Below are 16440 nucleotides of genomic sequence, written 5' to 3'. Positions count from 1 at the left end.
AGCTCTCTGTCCAACCTAGCTCTCTGACCCACCTAACTCTCTGTCCAACCTAGCTCTCTGTCCAACCTAGCTCTCTGTCCAACCTAGCTCTCTGACCCACCTAACTCTCTGTCCAACCTAGCTCATTGTTTTGGCCTTATGATATTGTGTCAGTAGTCTGGTCTCTTACTATGGTACTCTGCTGCCACCTGGTGGACATGCATGTAATAAATATTGGATTGAAAGAACATCTGCACGAACCCAGTCTTCACTATGAGTCATCCATACATCAATTGTCTTAAATCATTTATTTACTAACTAAGTAATTCACAGAAATGCATAAACAAACAGTAGATAGTTACAAGGAAATGATAAGGGAGTTTCCCTAGTGGGATAAACCGGCATCGCGGCTTGGTGTACAAAAGGGAAGTGGGGGTCGACTGAGATAAACCAACACACAGTTGATAATTATAACAATTGAAATGCTAATCCTTTGCACATGAACGCTCACTCATTCGGGAACAATTGCAATCAATATATATATTTACGCTCAGTGTGTCGTCAGGGTCTCTGTTGAAAAGTTTGTTTCTGTTGGAGTCTCTCTCTCTCTCTCATGGTTAGAATGGATAGTTCAGAGTGACATTCATTCATGTCGTTATAGAATAGATGTTTCGGCGGTTGTCGGTCTTCGCGTTCAATGATACCGAATTCAATGCAAATGAATTACTTACAAATCATACAATGTGATTTTCTGGATTTTTGTTTTAGATTCCGTCTCTCACAGTTGAAGTGTACCTATGATAAAAATTACAGACCTCTACATGCTTTGTAAGTGGGAAAACCTGCAAAATCGGCAGTGTATCAAATACTTGTTCTCCCCACTGTATACATATATATAAATGAATGCACACGTGACTAAGTAGCTTTGGATATAAGCATCTGCTAAATGGTATATATTATAATACTCTAAAACATTTCTAGGATGGCCCAACCTCTTTCCCTCCTGGGGGCACAGTCTATGACTGTCCTTCAGTGGCCCAGCCAGAACCCGGACTTGAACCCGATCCAATATTTTCCAAAGGCACTGTACATATGAGATGAGTAAAACAGTATGTAAACATTATTAAAGTGACCAGTGTTCCATTATTAAAGTGACCAGTGTTCCATTATTATAGTGACCAGTGTTCCATTATTAAAGTGACCAGTGTTCCATTATTAAAGTGACCAGTGTTCCATTATTAAAGTGACCAGTGTTCCATTATTAAAGTGACCAGTGTTCCATTATTAAACTGACCAGTGTTCCATTATTAAACTGACCAGTGTTCCATTATTAAAGTGACCAGTGTTCCATTATTAAACTGACCAGTGTTCCATTATTAAACTGACCAGTGTTCCATTATTAAACTGACCAGTGTTCCATTATTAAACTGACCAGTGTTCCATTATTAAAGTGACCAGTGTTCCATTATTAAAGTGACCAGTGTTCCATTATTAAAGTGACCAGTGTTCCATTATTAAACTGACCAGTGATCCATTATTAAACTGACCAGTGATCCATTATTAAAGTGACCAGTGTTCCATTATTAAAGTGACCAGTGTTCCATTATTATAGTGACCAGTGTTCCATTATTAAAGTGACCAGTGTTCCATTATTAAAGTGACCAGTGATTCCATGCCTATGTATATAGGGCAGCAGCCTCTAAGGTGCAGGGTTGAGTAACCGGGTGGTAGCTGATAGTGATGGCTATTTAAGGTGTTCTGATTAAAGTGGATTTAACAAGTGACATCAATAAGGGATCACAGCTTTCACCTGGATTCACCTGGTCAGCCTATGTCATGGAAAGAGCAGGTGTTCATAATGTTTTATACAGTCAGTGTACTGCGTTAATCTTGGAACCGATTTGGGAACGTTGATCATTTTTCTTGGAGTTTAAATTGAATGACTTTGGGTTAGCTTTCAAAGGTCTGATAACCAGATTGTTAGCCATGATTTGGTACACAGGATACAAAAAAACTCCCACAAAGGGTAACACTGCTGGAAATCTGTTTTTATTTTAGGATATTATTTTTCCTTCTGGTTTTGTCTGAACTTCAGAACCATTCTAGCTGCTATAAGAGCTAAACCCCTGAATGTGTCCCGATCAATGGAAAATAAAATGCCTCAAATTGGCACATTGGACATTCAACATGACAATATGTTCTGATTTATTTATTTATTACATTTATGTCTTTCCGGTGGAAATGAAACTAAATTGAAAACCATTTTGATAATGTTTTTTTGTCCATCAGCATTAACAACACACAAGCCAATCAGCCTTTGATATTGCAGTCACAGGAAATAACAGCACATCACACCACCAAAAAGCGACATTTAATACAGAACAATTCCATGGTGATTTCAGGAGTATTCACAAGATCTGATCAAGGAAAAGTTACTTCCAATTCGTCCTCAGCTCACTGTGATGGCAAACTACTCTCTCAGTCGCCACAGAGTTAGGTGGAATTATTGCCTCTCACTCCTCTCCCATCAAATTCCATGGATGGCAAACACTTCATTTAGACAGTAAACCTGTAAATCTGATAACACCATATAAACCAAACATAAATATAAAAACGCAACATGCAACAATGTCCTTGATTTCACGGCGTTACAGGTCATATGAGGAAATAGGTCAATTGAAATGAATTCATGAGGCCCTAATCTATGGATTTCACATGACTGGGTACAGTTGGTCACAGATACCTAAAAAAAAAAAATGGGCCTCAGGATCACGTCCCGGTATCTCTGTGCATTCAAATTGCTATCCATAAAATGAAATTGTGTTAGTTGTCCGTAGCTTATGCCTACCCATTAGCCTAACCCCACCACCACCATGGGGCACTCGGTTCACAACGTTGACATCAGCAAACTGCTCGACCACAAAACGCCATGCACGTGGTTTGAAGGTTGCTAGGCCGGTTGGACGTACTTACAAATTCTCTAAAATAGAGGCGGCTTATGGTAGAGAAATTAACATTCACTTCTCTGGCAACGGCTCCGGTGGACATTCCTGCAGTCACCATGCCAACTGCACATCTGTGGCATTGTGTTGTGTGACAAAACTGCACGTTTTAGAGTGGCCTTTTATTGTCCCCCAGCACAAGGTGCACCTGTGTACTGGTCATGCTGTATAAGCAGCTTTTTTTTTATATGCCACACGTGTCAGGTGGATGGATTATCTTGGGAAAGGAGAAATGCTCACTAACAGGGATGTAAACAAATTTGTGCACAAAATATGAGAGAAATAAGCTTTTTGTGCGTATGGAACATTTCTGGGATCTTTTATTTCAGCTCATGAAACCAACACTTTACATGTTGTGTTTATTTATTCATTCGGTATAGTTGACTTTATCATTCTTTATAACGGAACTGAATGAGAGTCTCAGGTCTCCTCTTGAGTAGCAGGGTCTTTCATACGTTCCACTGAGTTGTAGTGTTCTCCCAGTCCGTACGCATGACGCATGTAACTGAAACACAAATCGCAAACGATTAAATTAAAGGCACAATCCATCATTTGAATCATTTGTTTTTCTGCCAAATGGCAGCCCCGTCACTTGGTTTAATATAAGGTTGATCGTGAATGGGGCTGAGGAAATCTAACAACTCAAATGACTTGATAAACTGAGATAGGGATGTAAGGGGAGGTATAGAGGTTAACTGACATGGTGCTAACAGAATGGAGGTAAACTGACATGGTGCTAACAGAATGGAGGTTAACTGACATGGTGCTAACAGAACAGAATGGAGGTTAACTGACATGGTGCTAACAGAACAGAATGGAGGTTAACTGACATGGTGCTAACAGAATGGAGGTTAACTGACATGGTGCTAACAGAATGGAGGTTAACTGACATGGTGCTAACAGAACAGAATGGAGGCTAACTGACATGGTGCTAACAGAACAGAATGGAGGTTAACTGACATGGTGCTAACAGAATGGAGGTTAACTGACATGGTGCTAACAGAACAGAATGGAGGTTAACTGACATGGTGCTAACAGAATGGAGGTTAACTGACATGGTGCTAACAGAACAGAATGGAGGCTAACTGACATGGTGCTAACAGAACAGAATGGAGGTTAACTGACATGGTACTAACAGAATGGAGGCTAACTGACATGGTACTAACAGAATGGAGGTTAACTGACATGGTACTAACAGAATGGAGGTTAACTGACATGGTACTAACAGAATGGAGGTTAACTGACATGGTACTAACAGAATGGAGGTTAACTGACATGGTACTAACAGAATGGAGATTAACTGTCATGGTACTAACAGAATGGAGGCTAACTGACATGGTACTAACAGAATGGAGGTTAACTGACATGGTACTAACAGAATGGAGGCTAACTGACATGGTGCTAACAGAACAGAATGGAGGTTAACTGACATGGTACTAACAGCATGGAGGCTAACTGACATGGTGCTAACAGAACAGAATGGAGGTTAACTGACATGGTACTAACAGAACAGAATGGAGGCTAACTGACATGGTGCTAACAGAACAGAATGGAGGTTAACTGACATGGTACTAACAGAATGGAGGTTAACTGACATGGTGCTAACAGAATGGAGGCTAACTGACATGGTGCTAAGAGAACAGAATGGAGGTTAACTGACATGGTGCTAACAGAACAGAATGGAGGCTAACTGACATGGTGCTAACAGAATGGAGGCTAACTGACATGGTACTAACAGAATGGAGGTTAACTGACATGGTGCTAACAGAACAGAATGGAGGCTAACTGACATGGTGCTAACAGAATGGAGGTTAACTGACATGGTGCTAACAGTATGGAGGTTAACTGTAAAGGTGCTAACAGAACAGAATGGAGGTTAACTGTCATGGTGCTAACAGAACAGAATGGAGGTTAACTGACATGGTACTAACAGAATGGAGGCTACTGACATGGTACAGAATGGAGGTTAACTGACATGGTGCTAACAGAACAGAATGGAGGTTAACTGACATGGTACTAACAGAATGGAGGTTAACTGACATGGTGCTAACAGAATGGAGGTTAACAGAATGGAGGTTAACTGACATGGTGCTAACAGAATGGAGGTTAACTGACATGGTGCTAACAGAACAGAATGGAGGTTAACTGACATGGTACTAACAGAATGGAGGTTAACTGACATGGTGCTAACAGAATGGAGGTTAACTGACATGGTGCTAACAGAACAGAATGGAGGCTAACTGACATGGTGCTAACAGAATGGAGGTTAACTGACATGGTGCTAACAGAACAGAATGGAGGTTAACTAACATGGTGCTAACAGAACAGAATGGAGGCTAACTAACATGGTACTAACAGAATGGAGGTTAACTGACATGGTACTAACAGAATGGAGGTTAACTGACATGGTGCTAACAGAATGGAGGTTAACAGAATGGAGGTTAACTGACATGGTGCTAACAGAATGGAGGTTAACTGACATGGTGCTAACAGAACAGAATGGAGGTTAACTGACATGGTACTAACAGAATGGAGGTTAACTGACATGGTACTAACAGAATGGAGGCTAACTGACATGGTACTAACAGCATGGAGGCTAACTGACATGGTGCTAACAGAACAGAATGGAGGTTAACTGACATGGTGCTAACAGAACAGAATGGAGGTTAACTAACATGGTGCTAACAGAACAGAATGGAGGCTAACTAACATGGTACTAACAGAATGGAGGTTAACTGACATGGTGCTAACAGAATGGAGGTTAACTGACATGGTACTAACAGAATGGAGGCTAACTGACATGGTGCTAACAGAACAGAATGGAGGTTAACTGACATGGTACTAACAGAATGGAGGTTAACTGACATGGTGCTAACAGAATGGAGGTTAACTGACATGGTGCTAACAGAATGGAGGCTAACTGACATGGTGCTAACAGAATGGAGGTTAACTGACATGGTACTAACAGAATGGAGGCTAACTGACATGGTGCTAACAGAATGGAGGTTAACTGACATGGTACTAACAGAATGGAGGTTAACTGACATGGTGCTAACAGAATGGAGGCTAACTAACATGGTGCTAACAGAATGGAGGCTAACTGACATGGTACTAACAGAATGGAGGTTAACTGACATGGTACTAACAGAATGGAGGCTAACTGACATGGTACTAACAGCATGGAGGCTAACTGACATGGTGCTAACAGAACAGCATGGAGGCTAACTGACATGGTGCTAACAGAACAGAATGGAGGTTAACTGACATGGTACTAACAGAATGGAGGTTAACTGACATGGTACTAACAGAACAGAATGGAGGTTAACTGACATGGTGCTAACAGAACAGAATGGAGGTTAACTGACATGGTGCTAACAGAATGGAGGTTAACTGACATGGTGCTAACAGAACAGAATGGAGGTTAACTGACATGGTACTAACAGAATGGAGGTTAACTGACATGGTGCTAACAGAATGGAGGTTAACTGACATGGTGCTAACAGAACAGAATGGAGGTTAACTGACATGGTACTAACAGAATGGAGGTTAACTGACATGGTGCTAACAGAACAGAATTGAGGTTAACTGACATGGTGCTAACAGAACAGAATGGAGGTTAACTGACATGGTGCTAACAGAATGGAGGTTAACTGACATGGTACTAACAGAATGGAGGTTAACTGACATGGTGCTAACAGAACAGAATGGAGGTTAACTGACATGGTGCTAACAGAATGGAGGTTAACTGACATGGTGCTAACAGAATGGAGGTTAACTGACATGGTACTAACAGAATGGAGGCTAACTGACATGGTGCTAACAGAATGGAGGTTAACTGACATGGTGCTAACAGAACAGAATGGAGGTTAACTGACATGGTGCTAACAGAACAGAATGGAGGTTAACTGACATGGTACTAACAGAATGGAGGCTAACTGACATGGTACTAACAGAATGGAGGCTAACTGACATGGTACTAACAGAACAGAATGGAGATTAACTGACATGGTACTAACAGAATGGAGGTTAACTGACATGGTGCTAACAGAACAGAATGGAGGTTAACTGACATGGTACTAACAGAACAGAATGGAGGTTAACTGACATGGTGCTAACAGAACAGAATGGAGGCTAACTGACATGGTACTAACAGAATGGAGGCTAACTGACATGGTGCTAACAGAACAGAATGGAGGTTAACTGACATGGTGCTAACAGAATGGAGATTAACTGACATGGTGCTAACAGAATGGAGGTTAACTGACATGGTACTAACAGAATGGAGGTTAACTGACATGGTACTAACAGAATGGAGGCTAACTGACATGGTGCTAACAGAACAGAATGGAGGTTAACTGACATGGTACTAACAGAATGGAGGCTAACTGACATGGTACTAACAGAACAGAATGGAGGCTAACTGACATGGTGCTAACAGAACAGAATGGAGGTTAACTGACATGGTACTAACAGAATGGAGGTTAACTGACATGGTACTAACAGAACAGAATGGAGGCTAACTGACATGGTGCTAACAGAACAGAATGGAGGTTAGCTGACATGGTGCTAACAGAATGGAGGTTAACTGACATGGTACTAACAGAATGGAGGTTAACTGACATGGTACTAACAGAATGGAGGTTAACTGACATGGTGCTAACAGAACAGAATGGAGGTTAACTGACATGGTACTAACAGAATGGAGGTTAACTGACATGGTGCTAACAGAATGGAGGCTAACTGACATGGTGCTAACAGAACAGAATGGAGGTTAACTGACATGGTACTAACAGAATGGAGGTTAACTGACATGGTGCTAAGAGAACAGAATGGAGGTTAACTGACATGGTGCTAACAGAACAGAATGGAGGTTAACTGACATGGTACTAACAGAATGGAGATTAACTGACATGGTGCTAACAGAATGGAGGTTAACTGACATGGTGCTAACAGAATGGAGGTTAACTGACATGGTACTAGCAGAACAGAATGGAGGTTAACTGACATGGTGCTAACAGAACAGAATGGAGGTTAACTGACATGGTACTAACAGAATGGAGGCTAACTGACATGGTACTAACAGAATGGAGGCTAACTGACATGGTGCTAACAGAACAGAATGGAGGTTAACTGACATGGTGCTAACAGAATGGAGGTTAACTGACATGGTACTAACAGAATGGAGGCTAACTGACATGGTGCTAACAGAATGGAGGTTAACTGACATGGTACTAACAGAATAGAGGTTAACTGACATGGTGCTAACAGAATGGAGGCTAACTGACATGGTGCTAACAGAACAGAATGGAGGTTAACTGACATGGTACTAACAGAACAGAATGGAGGTTAACTGTCATGGTACTAACAGAATGGAGGCTAACGGACATGGTGCTAACAGAACAGAATGGAGGTTAACTGTCATGGTACTAACAGAATGGAGGCTAACTGACATGGTGCTAACAGAACAGAATGGAGGTTAACTGACATGGTGCTAACAGAATGGAGGTTAACTGACATGGTGCTAACAGAATGGAGGTTAACTGACATGGTGCTAACAGAACAGAATGGAGGTTAACTGACATGGTGCTAACAGAATGGAGGTTAACTGACATGGTGCTAACAGAACAGAATGGAGGTTAACTGACATGGTGCTAACAGAACAGAATGGAGGTTAACTGACATGGTACTAACAGAATGGAGGCTAACTGACATGGTGCTAACAGAACAGAATGGAGGTTAACTGACATGGTGCTAACAGAATGGAGGTTAACTGACATGGTACTAACAGAATGGAGGTTAACTGACATGGTGCTAACAGAATGGAGGTTAACTGACATGGTACTAACAGAATGGAGGTTAACTGACATGGTGCTAACAGAATGGAGGCTAACTGACATGGTGCTAACAGAACAGAATGGAGGTTAACTGACATGGTGCTAACAGAACAGAATGGAGGTTAACTGACATGGTACTAACAGAATGGAGGTTAACTGACATGGTGCTAACAGAACAGAATGGAGGTTAACTGACATGGTACTAACAGAACAGAATGGAGGCTAACTGACATGGTGCTAACAGAACAGAATGGAGGTTAACTGACATGGTACTAACAGAATGGAGGTTAACTGACATGGTGCTAACAGAATGGAGGTTAACTGACATGGTACTAACAGAATGGAGGCTAACTGACATGGTACTAACAGAATGGAGGTTAACTGACATGGTACTAACAGAATGGAGGTTAACTGACATGGTACTAACAGAATGGAGGTTAACTGACATGGTGCTAACAGAATGGAGGTTAACTGACATGGTGCTAACAGAATGGAGGTTAACTGACATGGTGCTAACAGAATGGAGGTTAACTGACATGGTACTAACAGAATGGAGGCTAACTGACATGGTGCTAACAGAATGGAGGCTAACTGACATGGTACTAACAGAATGGAGATTAACTGTCATGGTGCTAACAGAATGGAGGTTAACTGACATGGTACTAACAGAATGGAGGTTAACTGACATGGTACTAACAGAATGGAGGCTAACTGACATGGTACTAACAGCATGGAGGCTAACTGACATGGTGCTAACAGAACAGAATGGAGGCTAACTGACATGGTACTAACAGCATGGAGGCTAACTGACATGGTGCTAACAGAACAGCATGGAGGCTAACTGACATGGTGCTAACAGAACAGAATGGAGGTTAACTGACATGGTACTAACAGAATGGAGGTTAACTGACATGGTACTAACAGAACAGAATGGAGGCTAACTGACATGGTGCTAACAGAACAGAATGGAGGTTAACTGACATGGTGCTAACAGAATGGAGGTTAACTGACATGGTGCTAACAGAACAGAATGGAGGTTAACTGACATGGTGCTAACAGAATGGAGGTTAACTGACATGGTACTAACAGAATGGAGGTTAACTGACATGGTGCTAACAGAATGGAGGTTAACTGACATGGTACTAACAGAATGGAGGTTAACTGACATGGTGCTAACAGAACAGAATGGAGGTTAACTGTCATGGTGCTAACAGAATGGAGGCTAACTGACATGGTGCTAACAGAACAGAATGGAGGCTAACCGACATGGTACTAACAGAATGGAGGTTAACTGACATGGTGCTAACAGAACAGAATGGAGGCTAACTGACATGGTGCTAACAGAACAGAATGGAGGTTAACTGACATGGTACTAACAGAATGGAGGCTAACTGACATGGTACTAACAGAATGGAGGTTAGCTGACATGGTACTAACAGAATGGAGGTTAACTGACATGGTGCTAACAGAATGGAGGCTAACTGACATGGTACTAACAGAATGGAGATTAACTGACATGGTGCTAACAGAATGGAGGCTAACTAACATGGTGCTAACAGAATGGAGGCTAACTGACATGGTACTAACAGAATGGAGGTTAACTGACATGGTACTAACAGAATGGAGGTTAACTGACATGGTACTAACAGAATGGAGGCTAACTGACATGGTACTAACAGCATGGAGGCTAACTGACATGGTGCTAACAGCATGGAGGCTAACTGACATGGTGCTAACAGAATGGAGGCTAACTGACATGGTACTAACAGAACAGAATGGAGGTTAACTGACATGGTGCTAACAGAATGGAGGCTAACTGACATGGTGCTAACAGAACAGAATGGAGGTTAACTGACATGGTACTAACAGAATGGAGGTTAACTGACATGGTGCTAACAGAATGGAGGTTAACTGTCATGGTGCTAACAGAACAGAATGGAGGTTAACTGACATGGTGCTAACAGAACAGAATGGAGGTTAACTGACATGGTGCTAACAGAACAGAATGGAGGCTAACTGACATGGTACTAACAGAACAGAATGGAGGTTAACTGACATGGTGCTAACAGAACAGAATGGAGGCTAACTGACATGGTACTAACAGAATGGAGGTTAACTGTCATGGTGCTAACAGAACAGAATGGAGGTTAACTGTCATGGTGCTAACAGAATGGAGGTTAACTGACATGGTGCTAACAGAATGGAGGTTAACTGACATGGTGCTAACAGAATGGAGGCTAACTGACATGGTGCTAACAGAATGGAGGTTAACTGACATGGTGCTAACAGAATGGAGGCTAACTAACATGGTGCTAACAGAATGGAGGCTAACTGACATGGTGCTAACAGAACAGCATGGAGGCTAACTGACATGGTGCTAACAGAACAGAAGGGAGGCTAACTGACATGGTGCTAACAGAATGGAGGTTAACTGTCATGGTGCTAACAGAACAGAATGGAGGTTAACTGTCATGGTGCTAACAGAATGGAGGTTAACTGACATGGTACTAACAGAATGGAGGTTAACTGACATGGTGCTAACAGAATGGAGATTAACTAACATGGTGCTAACAGAATGGAGGTTAACTGACATGGTACTAACAGAATGGAGGTTAACTGACATGGTACTAACAGAATGGAGGCTAACTGACATGGTACTAACAGCATGGAGGCTAACTGACATGGTGCTAACAGAACAGAATGGAGGTTAACTGACATGGTACTAACAGAATGGAGGTTAACTGACATGGTACTAACAGAATGGAGATTAACTGACATGGTGCTAACAGAATGGAGGCTAACTGACATGGTACTAACAGAACAGAATGGAGATTAACTGACATGGTACTAACAGAATGGAGGTTAACTGACATGGTGCTAACAGAACAGAATGGAGGTTAACTGACATGGTACTAACAGAACAGAATGGAGGTTAACTGACATGGTGCTAACAGAATGGAGGTTAACTGACATGGTGCTAACAGAACAGAATGGAGGTTAACTGACATGGTGCTAACAGAACAGAATGGAGGCTAACTGACATGGTACTAACAGAATGGAGGTTAACTGACATGGTACTAACGGAACACAATGGAGGTTAACTGACATGGTGCTAACAGAACAGAATGGAGGTTAACTGACATGGTGCTAACAGAACAGAATGGAGGTTAACTGACATGGTACTAACAGAACAGAATGGAGGCTAACTGACATGGTACTAACAGAATGGAGGTTAACTGTCATGGTGCTAACAGAACAGAATGGAGGTTAACTGTCATGGTGCTAACAGAATGGAGGTTAACTGACATGGTACTAACAGAATGGAGTTTAACTGACATGGTGCTAACAGAACAGAATGGAGGTTAACTGTCATGGTGCTAACAGAATGGAGGTTAACTGACATGGTGCTAACAGAATGGAGGCTAACTAACATGGTGCTAACAGAATGGAGGCTAACTGACATGGTACTAACAGAATGGAGATTAACTGACATGGTGCTAACAGAATGGAGGCTAACTAACATGGTGCTAACAGAATGGAGGCTAACTGACATGGTGCTAACAGAACAGCATGGAGGCTAACTGACATGGTGCTAACAGAACAGAAGGGAGGCTAACTGACATGGTGCTAACAGAATGGAGGTTAACTGTCATGGTGCTAACAGAACAGAATGGAGGTTAACTGACATGGTACTAACAGAATGGAGGTTAACTGTCATGGTGCTAACAGAACAGAATGGAGGTTAACTGTCATGGTGCTAACAGAATGGAGGTTAACTGACATGGTACTAACAGAATGGAGGTTAACTGACATGGTACTAACAGAATGGAGGTTAACTGACATGGTGCTAACAGAATGGAGATTAACTAACATGGTGCTAACAGAATGGAGGTTAACTGACATGGTACTAACAGAATGGAGGTTAACTGACATGGTACTAACAGAATGGAGGCTAACTGACATGGTACTAACAGCATGGAGGCTAACTGACATGGTGCTAACAGAACAGAATGGAGGTTAACTGACATGGTTCTAACAGCATGGAGGCTAACTGACATGGTGCTAACAGAACAGCATGGAGGCTAACTGACATGGTGCTAACAGAACAGAATGGAGGCTAACTGACATGGTGCTAACAGAACAGAATGGAGGTTAACTGACATGGTACTAACAGAACAGAATGGAGGCTAACTGACATGGTGCTAACAGAATGGAGGCTAACTAACATGGTGCTAAGAGAACAGAATGGAGGTTAACTGACATGGTGCTAACAGAATGGAGGTTAACTAACATGCTACTAACAGAATGGAGGTTAACTGACATGGTGCTAAGAGAACAGAATGGAGGTTAACTGACATGGTGCTAACAGAATGGAGGTTAACTGACATGGTACTAACAGAATGGAGGTTAACTGACATGGTGCTAACAGAATGGAGGTTAACTGACATGGTGCTAAGAGAACAGAATGGAGGTTAACTGACATGGTGCTAACAGAATGGAGGTTAACTGACATGGTACTAGCAGAACAGAATGGAGGTTAACTGACATGGTGCTAACAGAACAGAATGGAGGTTAACTGACATGGTGCTAACAGAACAGAATGGAGGCTAACTGACATGGTGCTAACAGAACAGAATGGAGGTTAACTGACATGGTGCTAACAGAACAGAATGGAGGTTAACTGACATGGTGCTAACAGAACAGAATGGAGGCTAACTGACATGGTGCTAACAGAATGGAGGCTAACTGACATGGTGCTAACAGAACAGAATGGAGGCTAACTGACATGGTGCTAACAGAACAGAATGGAGGTTAACTGACATGGTGCTAACAGAATGGAGATTAACTAACATGGTGCTAACAGAATGGAGGTTAACTGACATGGTACTAACAGAATGGAGGTTAACTGACATGGTACTAACAGAATGGAGGCTAACTGACATGGTACTAACAGCATGGAGGCTAACTGACATGGTGCTAACAGAACAGAATGGAGGTTAACTGACATGGTACTAACAGCATGGAGGCTAACTGACATGGTACTAACAGAATGGAGGCTAACTGACATGGTACTAACAGCATGGAGGCTAACTGACATGGTGCTAACAGAACAGAATGGAGGCTAACTGACATGGTACTAACAGAACAGAATGGAGGCTAACTAAAATGCTACTAACAGAATGGAGGTTAACTGACATGGTGCTAACAGAACAGAATGGAGGCTAACTGACATGGTGCTAACAGAACAGAATGGAGGTTAACTGACATGGTGCTAACAGAACAGAATGGAGGCTAACTGACATGGTGCTAACAGAACAGAATGGAGGTTAACTGACATGGTACTAACAGAATGGAGATTAACTGACATGGTGCTAAGAGAACAGAATGGAGGTTAACTGACATGGTGCTAACAGAATGGAGGTTAACTGACATGGTACTAACAGAACAGAATGGAGGTTAACTGACATGGTGCTAACAGAACAGAATGGAGGTTAACTGACATGGTGCTAACAGAACAGAATGGAGGTTAACTGACATGGTGCTAACAGAAGGGAGGCTAACTGACATGGTGCTAACAGAATGGAGGTTAACTGTCATGGTGCTAACAGAACAGAATGGAGGTTAACTGACATGGTGCTAACAGAACAGAATGGAGGTTAACTGTCATGGTGCTAACAGAACAGAATGGAGGTTAACTGTCATGGTGCTAACAGAATGGAGGTTAACTGACATGGTACTAACAGAATGGAGATTAACTGACATGGTGCTAACAGAATGGAGATTAACTAACATGGTGCTAACAGAATGGAGGTTAACTGACATGGTACTAACAGAATGGAGGTTAACTGACATGGTACTAACAGAATGGAGGCTAACTGACATGGTACTAACAGCATGGAGGCTAACTGACATGGTGCTAACAGAACAGAATGGAGGTTAACTGACATGGTTCTAACAGCATGGAGGCTAACTGACATGGTGCTAACAGAACAGCATGGAGGCTAACTGACATGGTGCTAACAGAACAGAAGGGAGGCTAACTGACATGGTGCTAACAGAACAGAATGGAGGTTAACTGACATGGTACTAACAGAACAGAATGGAGGCTAACTGACATGGTGCTAACAGAATGGAGGCTAACTAACATGGTGCTAAGAGAACAGAATGGAGGTTAACTGACATGGTGCTAACAGAATGGAGGTTAACTGACATGGTACTAACAGAATGGAGGTTAACTGACATGGTGCTAACAGAATGGAGGTTAACTGACATGGTGCTAAGAGAACAGAATGGAGGTTAACTGACATGGTGCTAACAGAATGGACGTTAACTGACATGGTACTAGCAGAACAGAATGGAGGTTAACTGACATGGCGCTAACAGAACAGAATGGAGGTTAACTGACATGGTGCTAACAGAACAGAATGGAGGTTAACTGACATGGTGCTAACAGAACAGAATGGAGGCTAACTGACATGGTGCTAACAGAACAGAATGGAGGCTAACTGACATGGTGCTAACAGAATGGAGGCTAACTGACATGGTGCTAACAGAACAGAATGGAGGTTAACTGTCATGGTGCTAACAGAACAGAATGGAGGTTAACTGTCATGGTGCTAACAGAACAGAATGGAGGCTAACTGACATGGTGCTAACAGAACAGAATGGAGGCTAACTGACATGGTACTAACAGAATGGAGGTTAACTGACATGGTACTAACAGAATGGAGGCTAACTGACATGGTACTAACAGAATGGAGGCTAACTGACATGGTACTAACAGAATGGAGGTTAACTGACATGGTACTAACAGAACAGAATGGAGGTTAACTGACATGGTGCTAACAGAACAGAATGGAGGCTAACTGACATGGTGCTAACAGAATGGAGGTTAACTGACATGGTGCTAACAGAACAGAATGGAGGTTAACTGACATGGTGCTAACAGAACAGAATGGAGGCTAACTGACATGGTGCTAACAGAACAGAATGGAGGTTAACTGACATGGTGCTAACAGAATGGAGGTTAACTGACATGGTACTAACAGAACAGAATGGAGGTTAACTGACATGGTGCTAACAGAATGGAGGTTAACTGACATGGTGCTAAGAGAACAGAATGGAGGTTAACTGACATGGTGCTAACAGAATGGAGGTTAACTGACATGGTGCTAACAGAACAGAATGGAGGTTAACTGACATGGTGCTAACAGAACAGAATGGAGGTTAACTGACATGGTGCTAACAGAACAGAATGGAGGTTAACTGACATGGTGCTAACAGAACAGAATGGAGGTTAACTGACATGGTACTAACAGAATGGAGGTTAACTGACATGGTACTAACAGAACAGAATGGAGGCTAACTGACATGGTGCTAACAGAACAGAATGGAGGTTAACTGACATGGTACTAACAGAATGGAGGTTAACTGACATGGTGCTAACAGAACAGCATGGAGGCTAACTGACATGGTGCTAACAGAACAGAATGGAGGCTAACTGACATGGTGCTAACAGAACAGAATGGAGGTTAACTGACATGGTACTAACAGAATGGAGATTAACTGACATGGTGCTAACAGAACAGAATGGAGGTTAACTGACATGGTACTAACAGAATGGA

General features: G+C 42.1%; 1 protein-coding gene across 2 annotated transcripts in view; it reads right to left on the bottom strand.

Annotated features, from left to right (window-relative positions):
* Positions 1-3326: 3326 nt before the first annotated feature.
* Positions 3327-16440, bottom strand: part of otud6b (OTU deubiquitinase 6B) — a 34670-nt gene continuing 21556 nt past the window's right edge. For both annotated transcript variants that reach the window (XM_042310100.1, XM_042310099.1), the window contains exon 8: positions 3327-3486. In XM_042310100.1, coding sequence (XP_042166034.1) covers positions 3431-3486 — 56 coding nt within the window. In that variant the 3' untranslated portion in view covers positions 3327-3430. The remainder of the gene's footprint in view (positions 3487-16440) is intronic.

The sequence above is a fragment of the Oncorhynchus tshawytscha genome, linkage group LG31 (genome assembly GCF_018296145.1).
Source record: "Oncorhynchus tshawytscha isolate Ot180627B linkage group LG31, Otsh_v2.0, whole genome shotgun sequence".
Lineage (NCBI taxonomy): Eukaryota > Metazoa > Chordata > Actinopteri > Salmoniformes > Salmonidae > Oncorhynchus > Oncorhynchus tshawytscha.
This window is presented reverse-complemented; position numbering and strand designations above follow the sequence as displayed.